Genomic DNA, 19,224 nt, shown 5'->3' on the forward strand with positions numbered 1-19,224 from the left:
CAGGACATTCTCCCAGAAGCTTTGTGGCTTGTCAACATGTAGTTTGGCATATTCCAGTCTTGCTTTTTTATGATTCGTTTTCAACAATGGTGTCCTCCTTGGTCGTCTCCCATGTAGTCCACTTTGGCTCAAACAACGACGGATGGTGCGATCTGACACTGATGTTCCTTGAGCATGAAGTTCACCTTGAATCTCTTTAGAAGTCTTTCTAGGCTCTTTTGTTACCATTCGGATTATCCGTCTCTTAGATTTGTCATCAATTTTCCTCCTGCGGCCACGTCCAGGGAGGTTGGCTACAGTCCCATGGATCTTAAACTTATGAATAATATGTGCAACTGTACTCACAGGAACATCTAGTTGCTTGGAGATGGTCTTATAGCCTTTACCTTTAACATGCTTGTCTATAATTTTCTTTCTGATCTCTTGAGACAGCTCTTTCCTTTGCTTCCTCTGGTCCATGTCGAGTGTGGTACACACCATATCACCAAACAACACAGTGATTACCTGGAGCCATATATATAGGCCCAATGGCTGATTACAAGGTTGTAGACACCTGTGATGCTAATTAGTGGACACACCTTGAATTAACATGTCCCTTTGGTCACATTATGTTCTGTGTTTTCTAGGGGTACCATCATTTTTGTCCATGCCTGTTTCATGAGTTTATTTTTTTACATAATTCTGTTGAAGCATGGTTGAAAAACAATGTCTGACTTTCATTGGTTAACATTTATAGAATTTTAATTTATTATTACTTTTGTCAGATTAAAGTTATTTCTGTGACCATTGTGACTTTTTCTTTCATTGACCAAAGGGTACCAACAATTTTGTCCACGTCTGTATATATGTGTGAAATGCCCCCTATGTACAAGAATATAGCTACTATACTGCTGCCCACTATGCACAAGTATATAGGTACTATAATACAGCTCCCAAGGTACAAGAATATATCTACTATTGTTATGCATTCAAAACATCTGTATGGCAAATTACTGTTAGTATTTGGTGCTATGGCTTCATCTAGTGGCTGTCTGTACAAATAGTTCTTAGTTAGTCAGCACTTAATCTTAGAAATATCCTACCTGAGCTATTGTACTCCATTGCCTCTGACCTTGCTGACATGATAAGCTCAGCACATACCAGCCATTTTCTTCCAAGACACTGAAGGACATGTAGCATCCATGTTATTCTCCTCACATCCAGACCAATCTGGCATCGCTGGTATGTCAGAATGCTAGTAGTGATGAGCGAACTTCTGTTTTAAGTTCGGCGTCTAAAGTTCGGCTTCCGGTTAGCGGAGAATCCCGATATGGATCCCGATATGGATTCCGACTTCCGTTGTGGTCCGTGGTAGCGGAATCAATAATGGCCGATTATTGATTCCGCTACCACGGACCACAACGGAAGTCGGAATCCATATCGGGATTCTCCGCTAACCGGAAGCCGAACTTTAGACGCCGAACTTAAAACAGAAGTTCGCTCATCACTAAATGCTAGTAAGTTAGAATTGCAGGATGTGTATTCAATATATACAGTGGGGCAAAAAATTATTTAGTCAGCCACCAATTGTGCAAGTTCTCCCACCTAAAAAGATGAGAGGCCTGTAACTTTCATCATAGGTACACTTCAACTATGAGAGACAGAATGGGGGGAAAGAATACAGGAAATCACATTGTAGGATTTCTAATGAATTAATTGGTAAATTCCTTGGTAAAATAAGAATTTGGTCACCTACAAACAAGCAAGATTTCTGGCTTTCACAGACCTGTAACTTCTTCTTTAAGAGGCTCCTCTGTCCTCCACTCGTTTCCTGTATTAATGGCACCTGTTTGAACTTGTTATCGGTATAAAAGACACCTGTCCACAACCTCAAAAAGTCACACTCCAAACTCCACTATGGCCAAGACCAAAGAGCTGTCGAAGGACACCAGAAACAAAATTGTAGACCTGCACCAGGCTGGGAAGACTGAATTTGCAATAGGCAAGCAGCTTGGTGTGAAGAAATCAACTGTGGGAGCTGTTATTAGAAAACGGAAGACATACAAGACCACTGATAATCTCCCTCGATCTGGGGCTCCACGCTCACAAGAACGGTGAGAAAAAATCCCAGAACCACGTGGGGGGACCTAGTGAATGACCTGCAGAGAGCTGGGACCAAAGTAACAAACGCTACCATCAGTAACACACTACACCGCCATGGACTCAAATCCTGCAGTGCCACACGTGTCCCACCGGTTAAGCCAGTACATGTCCGGGCCCATCTGAAGTTTGCTAGAGAGCAATTGGATGATCCAGAAGAGGATTGGGAGAATGTCATATGGTCAGATGAAACCAAAGTAGAACTTTTTTGTAAAAACTCAACTCATCTTGTTTGGAGGAGAAAGAATGCTGAGTTGCATCCAAAGAACATCATACCTACTGTGAAGCATGGGGGTGGAAACATCATGCTTTTAGGCTTTTTTTCTGCAAAGGGACCAGGACGACTGATCCGTGTAAAGGAAAGAATGAACACACCGCCCGGGCAATGAAGCATTTCAAGGTCCTGGAGTGGCCTAGCCAGTCTCCAGATCTCAACCCCATAGAAAACCTTTGGAGGGAGTTGAAAGTCTGTGTTGCCCAGCGATAGCCCCAAAACATCACTGCTCTAGAAGAGATCTGCATGGAGGAATGGGCCAAAATACCAGCAACAGTGTGTGAAAAACTTGTGAAGACTTACAGAAAACGTTTTGACCTCTATCATTGCCAACAAAGGGTATATAACAAAATATTGAGATGAACTTTTGTTATTGACCAAATACCTATTTTCCACCATAATTAGCAAATAAATTCTTTAAAAATCAGACAATGTGATTTTCTGGATTTTTTTTTCTCATGACAGGGTATTGGTTATTCCCCGCTCGCCCCTCTTGATCAGTCACTTACTAACCCTTGCCTCACCTACCACCAGCCCTATCCCTCTAAACTGGCCTTGTTAGAACCCCAATAAGACACGGACACCAAGTTGTATTATATCGGCCACAGCAGCCGTTTATTGAAAACACATACATGAATAACCTTTTATTTCCCACAAAACATAACCATAAGATATAACCAACTTATTCATATCCTTGAGTAACACGGGGGAGGTCTTAGAAGCCCCAAACCTCAGAATTTTCGCCAGTATCTTTTGAGCCGACTTGCCCCCAGCCGTTAAGCACCAGCTCGGAGGCACCACTGACGGCTCGCCCAAATTCCGCCACAACCGACCACCAGCCATAGGAGTCCAGCCCCAACTGTGGAGCCCTCCCATCCTCGTCACCTGAATCTCTCCAACTTCAAGGACCTCCCACCACCACAGCCGCCGTGACAAAATTTTTATTTTTTTTCTATGAGGTTGAGGAGGCAGTTGATGTGGCGGTGTAGGTGGAAGCGGCGGTGGAGGAGGAGGTAGCCTACACTGCTTTTACATTTTAGTACATTTTTTTACATTATGGTACACACCAAAACATTGGGAAATATAACCTGTGATAACCCCCTCCAGTCGTGCTAAACACACAGTCAGACAATACGCTGGCTGCAGGGCAGGCCAGCACCTCCAAGGCGTAAAGGGCAAGCTCAGGCCATGTGCCCAATTTGGAGACCCAGAAGTTGAAGGGGGCAGACCCTTCATTCAGTACATGTAGGCGTGTGCACACATACTGCTCCACCATGTTGCTGAAATGCTGCCTCCTGCTAAGACGTTCCAGCTGGTGGTGCTGGTTGTTGTGGCGTGCTGACAAAGCTTTTCCACATTTCGGCCATGCTAACCCTGCCTTCTGAGGTGCTGGTGGTGCCCCAGCTGCATTGGCGACCTCTTGCTCCTCCTCTGCCTTCGCCTTGTGCTTCCATTGTGCCCCCGCTGTCAGGTGAGAATGTCACCAGCAGCGCGTCTACCAGCGTGCGCTTGTACTTGCGCATCTTACGATCACACTCCAGTGACGGAATTAAGGACGGTACGTTGTCCTTGTAACGGGGATCCAGCATCGTGGCAACCCAGTAATCGGCACAAGTTAGAATGTGGGCAACTTGGTGGTCATTGCAGAGACACTGCAGCATTTAATCGCTCATGTGTGCCAGGCTTTTCAAGGAGGCATAGAAGAGGGATAGTAACACTGAGAACGGCGTTATCGGCACTGGCCATGTTGGTGGAGTACTCGAAACAGTGCAACAAGGAACACAGGTCTCGCGTGGAGGCCCAGTCATTGGTGGTGAAGTGGTGCTGTTCCGCCGAGCGACTCACCCGTGCGTGCTGCAGCTGATACTCCACTATCGCCTGCTGCTGCTCGCACAGTCTGGCCAGCATCTGCAAGGAGGAGTTCCACCTTGTGGGCATGTCGCATATGAGACGGTGAGCGGGAAGGCCAAAGTTACGCTGCAACGCTGACAGGCGAGCAGCAGCAGGGTGAGAACCCTGAAAGCGCGCACAGACGTCCCGCACTTTATGCAGCAGCTCTGACATATCAGGGTAATTTTTAAGGAACCTCTGCATCACCAAATTCAGCACATATGCCAGGCAAGGGATGTGCATCAAACCGGCTAGTCCCAGAGTTGCTACGAGATTTAGCCCATTATCGCACACCACCAGGCCGGGCTTGAGGCTCACTGGCACCAACCACTCATCGGTCTGTTATTCAAGGCCCGTCCACAGGTCCTGCGTGGTGTGGGGTTTATCCCCCAAACAGATAAGTTTTAAAACTGCCTGCTGTCGTTTACCCCTGGCTGTGCTGAAGTTGGTGGTGAAGGTGTTATGCTGACCGGATGAGGAGGCGGGAGAGGATGAGGAAGTGGAGTAGGAGGATGAAGCAACAGGAGGCAAACTGAAGCTCCCTGCAATCCTCGGTGGTGGAAGGACATGTGCCAAACTGCTATCCACCTCAGGCCCAGCCGCCACTGCATTTACCCAGTGTGCTGTTAGGGAGATATAACATCCCTGACCATGCTTACTGGTCCAGGTATCCGTAGTTAGGTGGACTTTGCCACAGATGGCGTTGAGCAGTGCACACCTGATTTTGTCCCCCACTTGGTTGTGCAGGGAAGGGATGACACGCCTGGAAGAGTAGTGGCGGCTGGACACGACGTACTGTGGGGCAGCCAACACCATAAGGCTTTTAAAAATCTCCGTCTCCACCAGACGGAATGACAGCATTTCAAAGGACAGTAATTTTGAAATGCTGGCATTCAGGGCCAGGGATCACGGGTGGGTAGAGGGGTACTTCCTCTTCCGCTCCAGTGTTTGGGAGATGTAGAGCTGAACGCTTCCGTGGGACATTGTGGAGGTGCTTGGTGACCCAGGTGGTGGTGTTGCTGGCAGATCCTCTGTTTGCAGGGTGGCAGGTGCCACTGTCACTCCAGAGGTAAATGAACAGGCCGAGACTGCAGCAGAAGAGGAAGCAGGAGGAGCCAGAAACCTTTCTTGGTTTTCGAGGTGTCTACTACACTGCAGCTCGTGCTTTGCACTTAGATGCCTGGTCATGCAGGTTGTGCTCAGGTTGAGAACGTTTATGCCTCACTTCAGGCTCTGATTGCACAGCTTGCAAACCACTTGTGTCTTGTCGTCAGCACATTGTCTGAAGAACTGCCACACCAGGGAACTCCTTGGAGCTGGCTATGGTGTGCTCGATCCCTTGCTGCGGTGGGCAGTAGCAGGCGTGCTATCTAGGGGACGGCTGCTCCGCTTTTGCACCCTGCTCCCTCTTCTGCTGTGCTGGTGGCTATGTGCGACCACCGCCTCTACCTCTGAACTACACAGGTCACTCGCATGACTTTGATTCCATGTGGGCTCGAGGACCTCATCGTCCTCCACATCATCTTCCACCCAGTCTTCACCCCTGCCCTCCTTGTTGGTCTGCACACTTTCGAAAGCCACAGCAGTTGGCACCTGTGTTTTGTCATCATCCGAGACGTGCTAGGGTGGTCCTCCCATGTACTCATCTTGAAACATAAGTGGTTCTGGGGCAGGGCTAGGTGGATGACCCTGGGAAACCCTGCTAGCAGAGTCATCAAAAAGCAGAAGAGACTGACTTGGGGCTCAGACTGCTTGGCTGATTTGCAAGGGGGTGAGGTGAAAGACTGATGGACATCGGCTGCAGGTGCCAACTCTGATCTTTCAGCAGGAGACTGGGTGGGAGACAATGTAAAGGAACTGGAGGCACTGTCAGCAACCCAATCTACTATCGCCTGTACTTGTTCTGGCCTCACCATTCGTAGAGCCGTATTAGGCCTGACCAAATACCGCTGAAGGTTCTATCGCCTACTCGCACCTGAGGAAGGTGTTTTACTTGTGCGTGTAGCTGGCACAGATCGACCACGTCCTTTCCCTGCAACAGGAGCTCCCCCAGGAGCACCACGACCGGGGCCACATACCTTATTTGACGCTCTCCTCATATTTCTCAAATTTTGTATCTTGCCCAAAATGGGTGTTTTTTAATAGCATAATAGAACAACAGTATCTAAAGGGTGTATGTCACAATGACAAATGCAGCAAAGGCTGCAAAATTATTTTTTTTTGCCCAAAATATGTGTTTTTTTAATTGCAGAATAGCGCAGCAGTGTCTAAAGCGTGTATCTCACACTGACAGGTGCAGACAAGGCCGCAAATTAAGTATTTTGCCCAAAAAGTGTCTTTTTAATAATAGAATAGCACAGCAGTATCTAAAGAGTATATCTCACACTGACAGATGCAGACAAGGCCGCAAATTAAGTATTTTGCCCAAAAAGGGTGTTTTTTTAATAACAGAATATGACAGCAGTATATAATGCTTGAATTTCACATGTACAGATGCAGCAAGGGCTGTAAAATTTAGTATTTTGCCCAAAAAAGGTGTTTTTTTAAAACCCAGAAAATTATACCTGTATTTCTAGCTTAAATTGCACACTGACTAATGCAGCAGAGGCCCAAGATGGAGGGTATTGCCAAAAATGGGTGTTTTTTCAAAACACAGAAAATTATAGAAGTATTTCAAGCTTGTTTTTAACAATCACAGATGCAGCAAAGGCTGCAATATTAAGTACTTGGCCCCAAAATGGGTGTTTTTGTAATAACAGAATATGACAGCAATATATACCGCTTGAATTTCACACTGACAGATCCAGCACAGGCTGTAAAATTGAGTATTTTGCCCAAAAATTATGTTTTTTAAAACCCAGAAAATTATTGCTGTATTTCTAGCTTAAATTGCACACTGACAAATGCTGTAAAAGCACCAGATGTAGGATATTGCCAAGAATGGGTGTTTTTTTAAACCCAGATTATTATTGCAGTATTTCAAGCTTGGATTTGAATGTCACAAAAGCACATATGCAGTGCTGGTGCACTGAGCTTGCATAAAATGGCCGCTGCCGCCCACCTAACTAACAGACGGATAAAAGTTATTTTTTCTGTGTCACTGGGCTCAGGGCAGGGTAAAAAGATTGTGTACTGCACCCACAAAACTAAATCTAGTTAGATCACTGAGTTAACAAGCATTTCTCATTAAAGATTCTTTCCTATTCTCTCCCTCACAGCAGCAGCATCCTCTCCCTACACTAGTAACAGCAGAGGGACATGCAGCGCTACGTGACTCCAGCTTATATAGAGCCTGGGTCACATATCACCATACACAGAGTGCAGGAAGGAGAGGGCACACATTTATAGATGGTGAGACCAGTGACTGCTGCTGATATCACTGACCCCAGCCAAACTGACAGCTCACAAGGGGTTAAAGCTCCTGAACTGTTGGTCTGGCTGTAATATCATGTCTGTGATAAGAACACAGAGCAGAGGGGCCATAAACAGGACAGACACTGGGACTGCTCACAGATACTAAATTTTTGATTCGATTGCGATAGTCGATACCACGGGAAAAAAATAAACCAAAAAAGCCACGAGCATTCCGCATTTAAAAAAATGGCGAATCGCGCAGTTTTATTTTATTTTTTCTGTTCCGGCGTTCACCACATAGATTTCTTTTCTATTTTAATAGTTTGGGCTTTTCGGACGTGGCAATATGCGATATAACCTGGGATTTTTTCATCGCTTGTCCTATTCACCCTGATAGAGCTCTATCAGGGTGAATAGGACTTCACACTCTCCCTGGCCGACTATGGCAGCCAGGGCTTCAGTAATGTCCTGGCTGCCATGGTAACCAATCGGAGCCCCAGGATTACACTGCTGGGGCTCCGATCACAACTGCAACTGCACCACCAATGAGGAGGAGGGGAGGGGACCCTGTGGCCACTGCCACCAATGATTTTAATATTGTGGTTTGGGGGGGAGGGGGCGCACTGTGCCACCAATGATTTAATACTGGGGAGGGGGCGCATTGCGCCGCCAATGATTTTAATACTTGGGAGGCGGAGGGGGCCGCACTGCACCACCAATGATAATTAACCTTTAATACAGGAGGCTGGTACTGGCAGCAAATCAGCGGCAGTTAACCCCTCAGGTGCCGCACCTGAGGGGTTAACTGCCGCTGATCGCAGCTCCCTGTCAGAGGCAGGGTGTTGGTCATTTGATTTTGCTGCCGGCACCTGCCTCCTGTATTAAAAGTTAAAGACTACCTTTCGTGGGTTCAGATTTAGTTAAGTTAGCAGGACATATAGAGCGGTGCCCAGAGATATCCCAGCACTTACTATTATTCCTGGGCGCCGCTCAGTTCGCCCGCTGTGCCCCAGTTACAGTCTCCTGCTCCGCATGCTAATTACTACTATTGGAGCGATGGGGAGGAGACATCAGCTTTTCTCCTGGGCGTTCCGAGAAGGAGCGACGAGGAGAGAAGTTGATGTCTCCTCCTCATCGCTCTGATAGGAATAATAGTAAGTGCTGGGATATCTCTGGGCGCCGCTCTATATGTCCTGCTAACTTAACTAAGTACGAACCCATAAAAAAGGTCGTCCTATCATTGGTGGCGCAGTGCGCCCGCCCCTCCTTCGCCCCTCTCTCCTCATTGGTGGCAGTGGCACAGGGAGGAGGGAGAGACTGCTTCCTTCTCCCCTGTTTTGCTGAGGGAACATGAGCGTGCTGACAGCAGCGCCCTCATGTTCTGTGATACTAGACTGCGCAGCCCATCGTATCAATACCGGGACAAAAGTATCGATTGGGTATCGAAATTTCGATACCCTCAACAACCCTAGTCCACAGAGCTTCCCTGGCTCTGCTACATCCTTACATGTTGGCAGGATCCTCTCAGTACAGGGGAAACAGAGGGAGCAGAGCCTTCAGTCAGATCAGCCATCACAGCTTCCCCTTAGTCTCCCTTCCTCCTACATAAGTTTCTTTATTTCAGCTTTTAACAAGTGTCCCTGCTAAGCCCCTGCCAGCCCTGAGTGCCAGCCACAGAAAGAAAGCACCTCTGATACAAGCAGGGTGCTTTAGGATCCAGACAGCAGCACAGGCTTCAGGCATGGACAGGTTGCTCTTCCATGGCACATGCAGGGATGGAGGAGACAGGCATCTGTGAGAGCAGGACAGGAGGGGGCGTGGTGAGAGCAGGACAGGAGGGGGCGTGGTGAGAGCAGGACAGGAGGGGGCGTGGCTTCAGCTTAAGAAGCTATATTAGTAAGTGTATTATCTCCCTACTTTCTTTATACTTGTAATAAGTGCTAACAGAGTGGACAACCCCTTTAAGTATTATTATACTGCTCCTACATAAAAGAATAGAACTACTATGATACTGCCTCCTATGTACAAAAATATAACTATTATAATACTGCTTCTATGTATAAGAATATAACTTTAATACTGCGACTATGTACAAGAATGTATCTACTATTATATTGCCTCATATATATATATATATATATATATATATATATATATATATATGTCATGGGCACTATTATTTAGAGGAGAAATGTATTAGGGCTCATTCACACGACCGTACAGTGTTTTGCGGTCCGCAAAGTGCGGATCTGCAAAACACGGTTGCCGCCCATGTGCCTTTCGCAATTTGCGGAACGGAACAGACGGCCCATTATAGAAATGCCTATTGTTGTCCGCAAAACGGACAAGAATAAGACATGAGCTATAATTTTTAGGGGCCACGGGACGGAGCAACAGATGCAGACAGCACACAGAGTGCTGTCCGCATCTTTTGTGGCCCCATTGTAGTGAATGGGTCCACACCCGAGCCGCAAAATGTGGCTCGGATGCGGAACCAAACCACGGTCGTGTGAATGAGCCCTAAATCTTAGGTTTTCAGCAAGCAGATGGTCTCCTCGCCATGTAACGTCGTCAGTGATAATCTTCTGGAAGACATGGGGCAAAGATCTGGTAGCAGGAGTGGAGAGAGACAGAGAACAGTGGGCGCCCTAGTCCACTAGTACAGGTCACGTTTTTAACCATCAGATGGGTGCAGTCAAGCACCAGTTGTACAATCAGTTTAAAGATGGGTGTTGAGCAGCCAGAAGGAACCATGAGTGGAGTAGAAATATAAGTAAGAATAGTTTTGGAAAGCTGTCAGAGAAAAGCTCTCAAGCCATTACACAGGGACTTCTGATGTAAAGTAAGGGTTGGAAAAGCAAGGATTTCTTATGGGTCTTGGGAAGCGGCAATGCAAAAACATTTTTTTTCTTTTAAAAAGGGGGTTTTATTGCAAAAAAAGTTGTAAAATGTAAAAAAATAAACGATATGTATTTGGTATCACTGTAATTGTACTGACCCAGAGAATAAAGATGTTATGTTATTTATACCGAAAAATAAACGCCGTAAAATTTATAACAAAAACGCGGTGACAGTATTGCTGTTTTTCCCATCTCCTTCCCAGAAAGAGTTAATAAAAGTTCATCAGAAAGTTACGTGTACCCCAAAATGGCGCCATTAAAAACTACAACTTGTCCCTGCAAAAAACAAGCCCTCATAAAGAAATGTAGACGGAAAAATAAAAAAGTTATAGCTCTTGGAACGCAATGATGAAAAAAGGAGGGGGTTAAACCTATTCTTTTGAGTTGGGCTGATTTTGATGAAAAAAACAAAACAAAAAACAGATGTGTCCTTTGACCCCAGCAAAGGCGATCCTGAGAAATATATATATTCTAAATTTCTATTATTAGTAACAGATCTTGCTTTATAATATGTGCATACAGTATTTATACATATATTTGCTTCTAGTGTGAATATACAGGTGACCACTAGATGGAGACAATGATCAGGACAATTGCTCAGGTGTCACTCTTTTGTGTTGGGCTCCAGAAGGAGACCCCAACTATAATGAATTATGTGACTCACCCCCTTACCCTTATTATATTATACATTTTACATAAAGACTACACATGGATGTTTATTATACACAGATTTATTGCATATTATACACATTTGGACTTACTGCACATCTTTTACACCTTGTCTCTTGGTCTCATAGATATAGACATAAATTTCTATATTATAATTCTTAAAATCCCTGAATATAGCGATTATAGTTATATCAGTCCGTCAACAAGGCAACGACAGAGGGAAAACACAACTGATTGTCAGAAATCCAGGTTTTACAACAATCGCATTGAATCACGATCCATAGAACAGCGACAATCATCACAATTTATTTTCTTGTGTTCGATATGCTAACAGTAAATTATTTATACTATTAATCTACCACACACTGATCCTGCCACTGTAACGTTGTGGGTATGGGGATCTCAGGTACTGAGCCACTCATCAATTCTAGAATTACAGGTCATTTTCAAGGGGGTAGGTGAACATGGATGGGAGGGAAACGCCACTGAAATGAATGGAAACTTGTGCTTCTATGTAGCATTACATCACGCACAACATACTTTTGCAGTTATAAGCCTCACCATACTTCTGCCCAAGAACACCCACAAATGCCAGTCTTAATATCCATTTGTACCTTTAGGGGAATTAAAACATGCATTTTTATTTTTATGCAAATAACGCCTACTGAACAAAAAACCAGCATATGCTAGGCTTGATGCTCCTAGCAACCAATTAGACCACGGTTTTCATTTTGGAGCTGAGCTTTAGTGTTCACAATGGTGTATTACAAATTTTGTGACCTTTTATATCTTCTTCTATATTAATGCTTTCATCTCCAGAATGTTGTTAAAAGAACATCTACAAAATTCCAATAATCCCCCACCCAAAATTCGACTGGTCCACCATGAGCATGCGTGTGAAAGAATTAGCACCAGATCAACGAACTGAACCACTGGGTACCAGATTATCAGCACATGTAATATGCTAGATTGCCGGACCTCTTGTTTCCAGACTTTCAACAATCCAGAAAATTTGATTTCGGAATGCTTATAATCATAAATTAAATGTTTTTTGGTTCGGTAAGAACGCGGAGGAAAAAACAAAAAACAAACTTAATATACAGAATATAATATATTTGGAGCAATGATATAATAACCCTGAGTGGAGTGTAATATGAAGTGTAATAAGCGCACGTACATCTTTGGATTTTCTGTGATGTCCAGACAAGTTACAATAAAGCAAGACTGACGTTGGAGCGCCAGGCGGAGTGTCCGGTATAGTAGGAGTCTTGTCCCAGAAAAGGGTACATGTCACCTGCTGTTGTATAACATCCATATTATGTTCAGAAAAGAGTGTAAAACTTCTCGCAGCGTCGCAGCTGCCTCCATCTTCCGTCCCTGGCGGTGGGTGCATAGGCATGGTCACATGCTCCACTGCAGCCAGTAAATGGCTTCAGCGGTGAATTGCTGCTTGTGGCCACATCCCTGCTGAAGCCAGTTATTGGCTGCAATGGAGCATATGACCATGTCCTTTCATGGCTGGATATAAACAGTGCGGGGACCGGAAGATGGAGAAAGTGGGTGCAACACAGAGGACTGCTGTGGCAGAGAGCAGGTAAGTATGAATTTTCTGTTTCAGGAGGCAGGCTGTCGGCAATACATAAAATTTAACCATTACCAGAAAAAAACTTTATGGTCATCCCCCTTTGGTTGACACAAACAAAAACTGTTATTCTGTGTCAGTCTTACTTTTGTAATTTATCTTCTGTTATAAAAATGCTCCAGTTGTGAGATATTCTCTTTACTTCCCCTGGTGTTTAATGTGTACATCCACCTACTGGGGTGGTCGCACATGCTCAGTTCTATCCTTCAACTGTCCCCAGCTTTATTTACTGTTAAAGGCTGGACAGTTACAAGGAAAGTGCAGCAGCAGAAAGGACACACCCTCTGAGCTTATTAGCCTTAAGAAAATCTAGCAAAGGAACTAAAGCAATGAACGGGGGAGCTCTAGATCCACGTGAGGCACAAGCCTAGTTTTAGCTTAGTTAGAAAGAGACCGTCACTGTCATTACATCACTTCTGAGTGACTGACAATGCTTTAGTTTCCTTCTGCTGATCTTGAGTAACATCATGTCCTATAATCCAGTCACATCCAGAGCTGCGGCTTGGAATTCATCAACACAGCTCTCCCCTGGAGTGTTAAGCATGATAAAACAACGAAAAAGTGAATCCAGATCTGGAGTTGAATGCAGTATAAGGCTAGTGCTACACTGCGACATGTGTAGCTGAAAAGTCGCGCAACATTTTTTATAATGATAGCAAAGGGTGTCACACTGTGACATGCTGCGACACGACAGTCTCAAAAAATCCATCGCAGGTGCTACACCATTGACTGTCATTGCAAAAATGTTGCGCAACATTGGTGCAACATGAATGTCGTGTGACACATGTCGCTGTGTGGCCCTAGCCTAAGACATGTAGCAGAAGAATTGCAAATGGAGTTCTGGCGTATAAGTCATGATGCAGGAGCAGAAATGTGACTGCAGCTATGAATGTGACTGGGGTATAAGAGATGATATAACAGCAGAATTGTGACTGCCATGAATGTGACTGGCGTATAAAAGATGATGTTATAGAAGAATCGTGAGTGTAGCTCTGGATGCGACAGGGGTATAAGACATCATACAACTCTGAATCAGTACAAGATTAGTATTGGTAATGGTACTTGGATCTGTGTGTAGATATAACTCTGCATTTTTGTGCTTTTAAAACCTCTGTTGTGCTGTTTGGAATATTGCTTTACTCGACCTCAATTTAAAGGCTAAGGAAACTTTTAGTTTTATGATTGCAGTTTATTCATTTTGGGCTAAAAATCATTTTTTTCCAGTCGGTTCTTATTAAAAATGTTCAGCCATTTTTGTGATACAAGTGGTTAAATATCAGTCTATTTGCAAACTGTCCATCCTGAGTTCAGTCAGCTGAAGCCTTATCTCGCATCTCCTGACCTTATAAACACTTATTATAGCTAAGCTGTTATCAAACTGGTAAGAATACGGCTTTATTGAGTGTTCATGAGGTAAGAAGATCAGGACATAAGGCATCACATAAGCCGTCAGCTGACAGAACAGTCTGCAAATAGAATGATTTTTAACTGCATGTATCACAAAAACTGCTGAATTTTTTAATAGACATAAAGAAATGTTTTTTAACCCGAAATGAGTAAGATGCAATGCAAAAGTCCCCCGAAGATGTCAAAGCCTTTAAATTTTGTTACAGATAAAATTGTTAAGCTGCTTGCACGTTATTTGCAGTTAAATAAAAAAAACTCAATGGGAAGATGTAACAAAACTGGTGTAAAGGAAAACTGGCTTAATTACCTATAGCAACCAACCAGATTCAACCTTATCATTTTTCCTTTACACCAGTTTTGATAAATCTCCCCTTCTTTGGCCCCAGCATAATGGGATCACAGTTTCCAGGTGTTCAGTAAATCTTAACCTGTAAAATTCCTGATTCACCAGATTTTAAAAAACAAGTGTCGACCAAGAATGTCATCTTGTGCTACAAGAAGTGCAGGAGAGACGATCTGCAAGGTCACCGTTTGGCACACAGGGATAACAACATGTTGTGACATTTAACATCACAGATTCTGAGAATGGGATTTCTAACCAATAAACATCAACTATTTAACTATTAAGATCGGAGACTCCAGACTGAGGGTGGATCTCCGCCTCACACCCTGAGTGACGTGTTAGGAATCCCCCACGAGCACCTCCCACTCACTTGGTGTCCTTCCATACTGAAACATAAAAAGAAACAATAGGACAAAAAATTATCAATACTGTAATATAAAACAGCAGAGCAGAGTATTTCAGGGGAGTGTGCCAGTCTTGTACAGTGATCTAAGTACTTAAAGGGGTTCAATATTGATGGTCTATCATCAGGATAGGCATTTATATGGACATAAGTGAATAAACGCACAAGTTCTCAACAACTATTGGGAATGCTATGATCCCTTCCTCGGTCACTCAGCTGTTTAAAGAGCCTGCAGCCGTCCAGTGATCGCCAAAGTCTCCTCCTAGGCCAGTGACATAACGTTCACAGATCCCATGGACTATGTGCAGCTCAAGCAAATACCAAGCACAGCCACAATGTATGGCACTCAACTTGGTAAGCTGTGAGCAGCGCCACAGAATTTTCAAACAGCTGATCAGTGGATTTGCCGGGAGTCTGATCCCTGCCAATCAGATATTGATGACCTATCAAACTTCAGTATCAAACTTTGGGAAAACCCCTTGAAGGGAATCTGTTGTCAGTTTTCTGCTGCTAGGTTCTAAGAGCTCCAGCACATGCCAATGAGTCCCCATATTCATGAGCTCACAGCCCCGCCCACCTGCCTCTGATTGACAGTTTTCTTTTTCCATATTAATCATCAGCAGGTGGGCGGGGAGAACCATGAGCTCATGAATATGGGGACTCATCAGCATGCGCAGGAGCTGTTTAGCAGAATGGTTGGGTCAATTAAAGAGAGTGACCCAGCATTTTGCTAAGGAGACCTGTCAGTAGTTTATGTTGCCCTTGGTTAGGAGACCATAAAACTGGTGATAGATTGCCTTTAAAGAATTTACTCAGACTTGCAGTTACCTAGTCTTGGACCCAGCAGCACACTTGTCTATTCATGTGATTTTAGTTAGGACACGTGCAATGACATGATGTGAAGAGATGGAGAAATGGAGACAAGTAGAAGGTTACAATTTTAGAGCCACACAGTAGAAGGAGCAGGGGATCTTGGGCTGGCAGTGACTAGATGTCACTCCGCTTAAGTGATAACATTTGGGTCCCCTCACCTGGATATCGGTCAGCTCCTTCAAGATGCGGCCAGCCAGTTCATTCCCCATGGTTGGGATTTCCAAGTTCTATTAAAACACAACAGATGTCAACAATACATAATAACATTGAGCTTTTCTTCTAGAAATTTCCAGATGTGTAAAGATCAATATGACAGAGCTGTAAATCAGTCAAGTACAGGCTGTCCACCAGAAAATTACCATACATGAGGGGCTGCGGTGGAGAAGGCCACAAAGAAACAATTCTATCACAATTCTGAACAAGTACTAACTACTATGGCTCAGAGCCAGATGCAGTTTTCATAGAGAAAATGGAAACACCTCAATACCAAAAACACCCTCCTTCCTTTGAAACAAGATTGTGGCAACATCATGGGGCTCCTATGTTATAGGCCATGTAAGGCTAGCACTTTGGAACAGGAGTAAATACAGTCCTGATCACAAGTTTAAGACCACTTGAAATATGGCAAAAAATCATATTTAGCATGGCTGGATCTTAACAAGGTTCCAAGTAGAGCTTCAACATGCAACAAGAAAAAATGAGAGTGAGAAAACATTTTTTTGAGCATTCAATTTAATGAAAACAACGAATAAACTGAAACAGGCTGTTTTTCAGCTGATCAAAAATTCAGGACCACACCTCCAAAAAAACACTAAACCCCCCCAAAACAGAAATCCAACTTCCAAACATAAACTCAGTAATGAGTAGCTCCGCCGTTATTGTTTATCACTTCCAAAATTCGCTTCGGCATGCTTGATGCAAGCGTTTCCATGAGGTGAGTAGGAACATTTCTCGAAGTGGTGAAGACGGACGCACGAAGGCCATCTACTGTCTGGAACTGTTGTCCATTTTTGTAAACTTCCCTTGCCATCCATCCAGGTTCTCAATTGGATTTAGATCAGGGAAACACGCAGGATGGGCCAAAAGAGTGATGTTGTTATCCTGGAAGAAGTCCCTTGTCCTGCGGGCATTGTGTACTGTAGCGTTGTCCTGTTGAAAAACCCAGTCGTTACCACACAGACGAGGGCCCTCAGTCATGAGGAATGCTCTCTGCAACATCTGGACATAGCCAGCAGCCGTTTGATGCCCCTGCACTTCCTGAAACTCCATTGTTCCACTGAAGGAAAAAGCACCCCAGACCATTATGGCGCCCCCTCCACTGTGGCGCGTAGAAAACATCTCAGGTGGGATCTGCTTGTCATACCAGTAACGTTGGAAACCATCAGGACCATCAAGGTTAACATTTTCTCATTAGAGAATAAAACTTTCTTACACCTTTGAATGTCCCATGTTTGGTGCTCTCTTGCAAAGTCCAAACGAGCAGTTCTGTGGCGTTCAAGGAGACGAGGTCTTTGAAGACGTTTTTTGTTTTTGAAGCCCTTCAGTCTCAGATGCCGTCTCATGGTTATGGGGCTGCACTCAGCACCAGTAAGGGCCTTAATTTGGGTCGAGGATCGTCCAGTGTCTTGATGGACAGCCAATTGGATCCTCCGGCTCAGTGCTGATTACATTTTTTTGGGTCTTCCACTTGAATTTTTTGTTCCATAACCCTCAGGATCATTTAAGAAATTCCAAATGACTGTCTTACTGCGTCCCACCTCAGCAGCGATGGCGCGCTGTGAGAGACCCTGCTTATGCAGTTTAACAACCCGACCACGTTCAAAAAGGGAGAGTTTTTTTGCCTTTGCCATCACAACGTGTGACTACCTGACAGAAAATGACAATGAATCCACATCTTTGCACAGATTTGGCCTTTTAAAGGCATGTGGTCCTAAAATTTGGATCAGCCGAAAAACAGCCTGTTTCAGTTTAATCGTTTTTTTCAATTAATTAAATGCTCAAAAAATGTTTTGTCTCACTCTCATTTCTTCTTGTTACATGTTGAAGCTCTACTTGGAACCTTGTTAAGATCCAACAAGATAAAATATGATTTTTTGCCATTTTTCAAGTGGTCTTAAACTTTTGATCAGGACTGTAGCAGCAGCAAAATACAGGGAAGTTCAAAGTGGAAACTCTGCAGTCTGCAGAACTGTCACCTGAGAGAAGATTGAAACAGACAACCCCAAACATAAAGTCAAAGGCAACACAGGACTGAATGAGTACCATAAATACAATTAAAGTGAATTATACTGTATTTGTCAGAGACTATAAGACACACGTTTTCCCCAAAAAATGGGGGAGAAGTGACAGTCTTATAGTCTGACTGCTAATGACTGCTTCCATTATGGAAGAAGTCATTAGCATGTGGGAGGCACGGAACGTGAGGGAAGCGATGTGCTGGCTGTACTCACCTTCCCTGGTGTTCTTCCGGGTCCTGCTGTGCATTTTGTCCTGGCCGCGCACAGAGTCAGGAAGTAGTGAATGTAGGCACACACTATGACCTGATGCTGTGCGCCGTCAGGTCACAGTACACAGCGTGACCCAGAAGAAGCAGTGGTCTGATGGGGGCTAGGTGGTCCGATCTGAGGCTGATAAGGGCTGGGGGTGCACTCTGAGGCTGATAGGGTTTAATATGGGGTCTGATCTGAATCTGATGGGGGTCTGATCTGAGGCTGATGGGGGCTGGGTGGTCCGATCTGAAGCTGATTTAGGCTGGGGGGTCTGATTTGAGGCTTATTGGGTCTGATCAGAGTCTTATGGGGTTAAGATCTGAGTCTGATGGGGGCGGATCCGAGGCTGATGGAGGCTGGGGGGGTCTGATGACAGGCTTATGGAGGTTGGGGGAGTCTGATCTGAGGCTGATCGAGCTTGTGGGTCTGCTTTTGGGGTCTGGTATGAGTTCTGATGAAGAATTTGGGTCTGTTTTGGGGGTCTGATGAGGGTCTGATCTGAGGTCTGATGAAGAATGGGGATCTGATTTGGGGGCCTGCTCTGAGGTCTGATGGAAAATATTTTATTTCTTATTGTCCTCCTCCAAATCCTCGGTGCGTCTTATAGTCTGCTGCGTCTTAAAGTCCGAAAAATACGGTAATCTATTTTTGGCAAAGATTTCAGATCGGCTCGCTCTTACCTCGTTCTTGTACAGTATCTTTCCAACTGGGCACACAACACAAGCCGTTCCAGAACCAAACATCTCCTTGACACGATCCTCCTTCAGGGCTTTCAATAGATCCACCATAGTTATATATCGTTCGGACACCTTAAACTCCCGCTGCGGACAGACATCTTACT

At 44.6% G+C, this 19,224-nt stretch overlaps 1 protein-coding gene across 2 annotated transcripts in view; it reads right to left on the reverse strand.

Moving 5' to 3' along the window:
• Positions 1–11,268: 11,268 nt before the first annotated feature.
• Positions 11,269–19,224, reverse strand: part of LOC122928457 (branched-chain-amino-acid aminotransferase, cytosolic-like) — a 107,309-nt gene continuing 99,353 nt past the window's right edge. For both annotated transcript variants that reach the window (XM_044281309.1, XM_044281308.1), the window contains exons 9-11: positions 19,064–19,204; positions 16,053–16,121; positions 11,269–15,004 (exon numbers count right to left, since the gene is read on the reverse strand). In XM_044281309.1, coding sequence (XP_044137244.1) covers positions 14,957–15,004; positions 16,053–16,121; positions 19,064–19,204 — 258 coding nt within the window. In that variant the 3' untranslated portion in view covers positions 11,269–14,956. The remainder of the gene's footprint in view (positions 15,005–16,052; positions 16,122–19,063; positions 19,205–19,224) is intronic.

The sequence above is a fragment of the Bufo gargarizans genome, chromosome 2 (genome assembly GCF_014858855.1).
Source record: "Bufo gargarizans isolate SCDJY-AF-19 chromosome 2, ASM1485885v1, whole genome shotgun sequence".
Classification (NCBI taxonomy): Eukaryota; Metazoa; Chordata; class Amphibia; order Anura; family Bufonidae; genus Bufo; species Bufo gargarizans.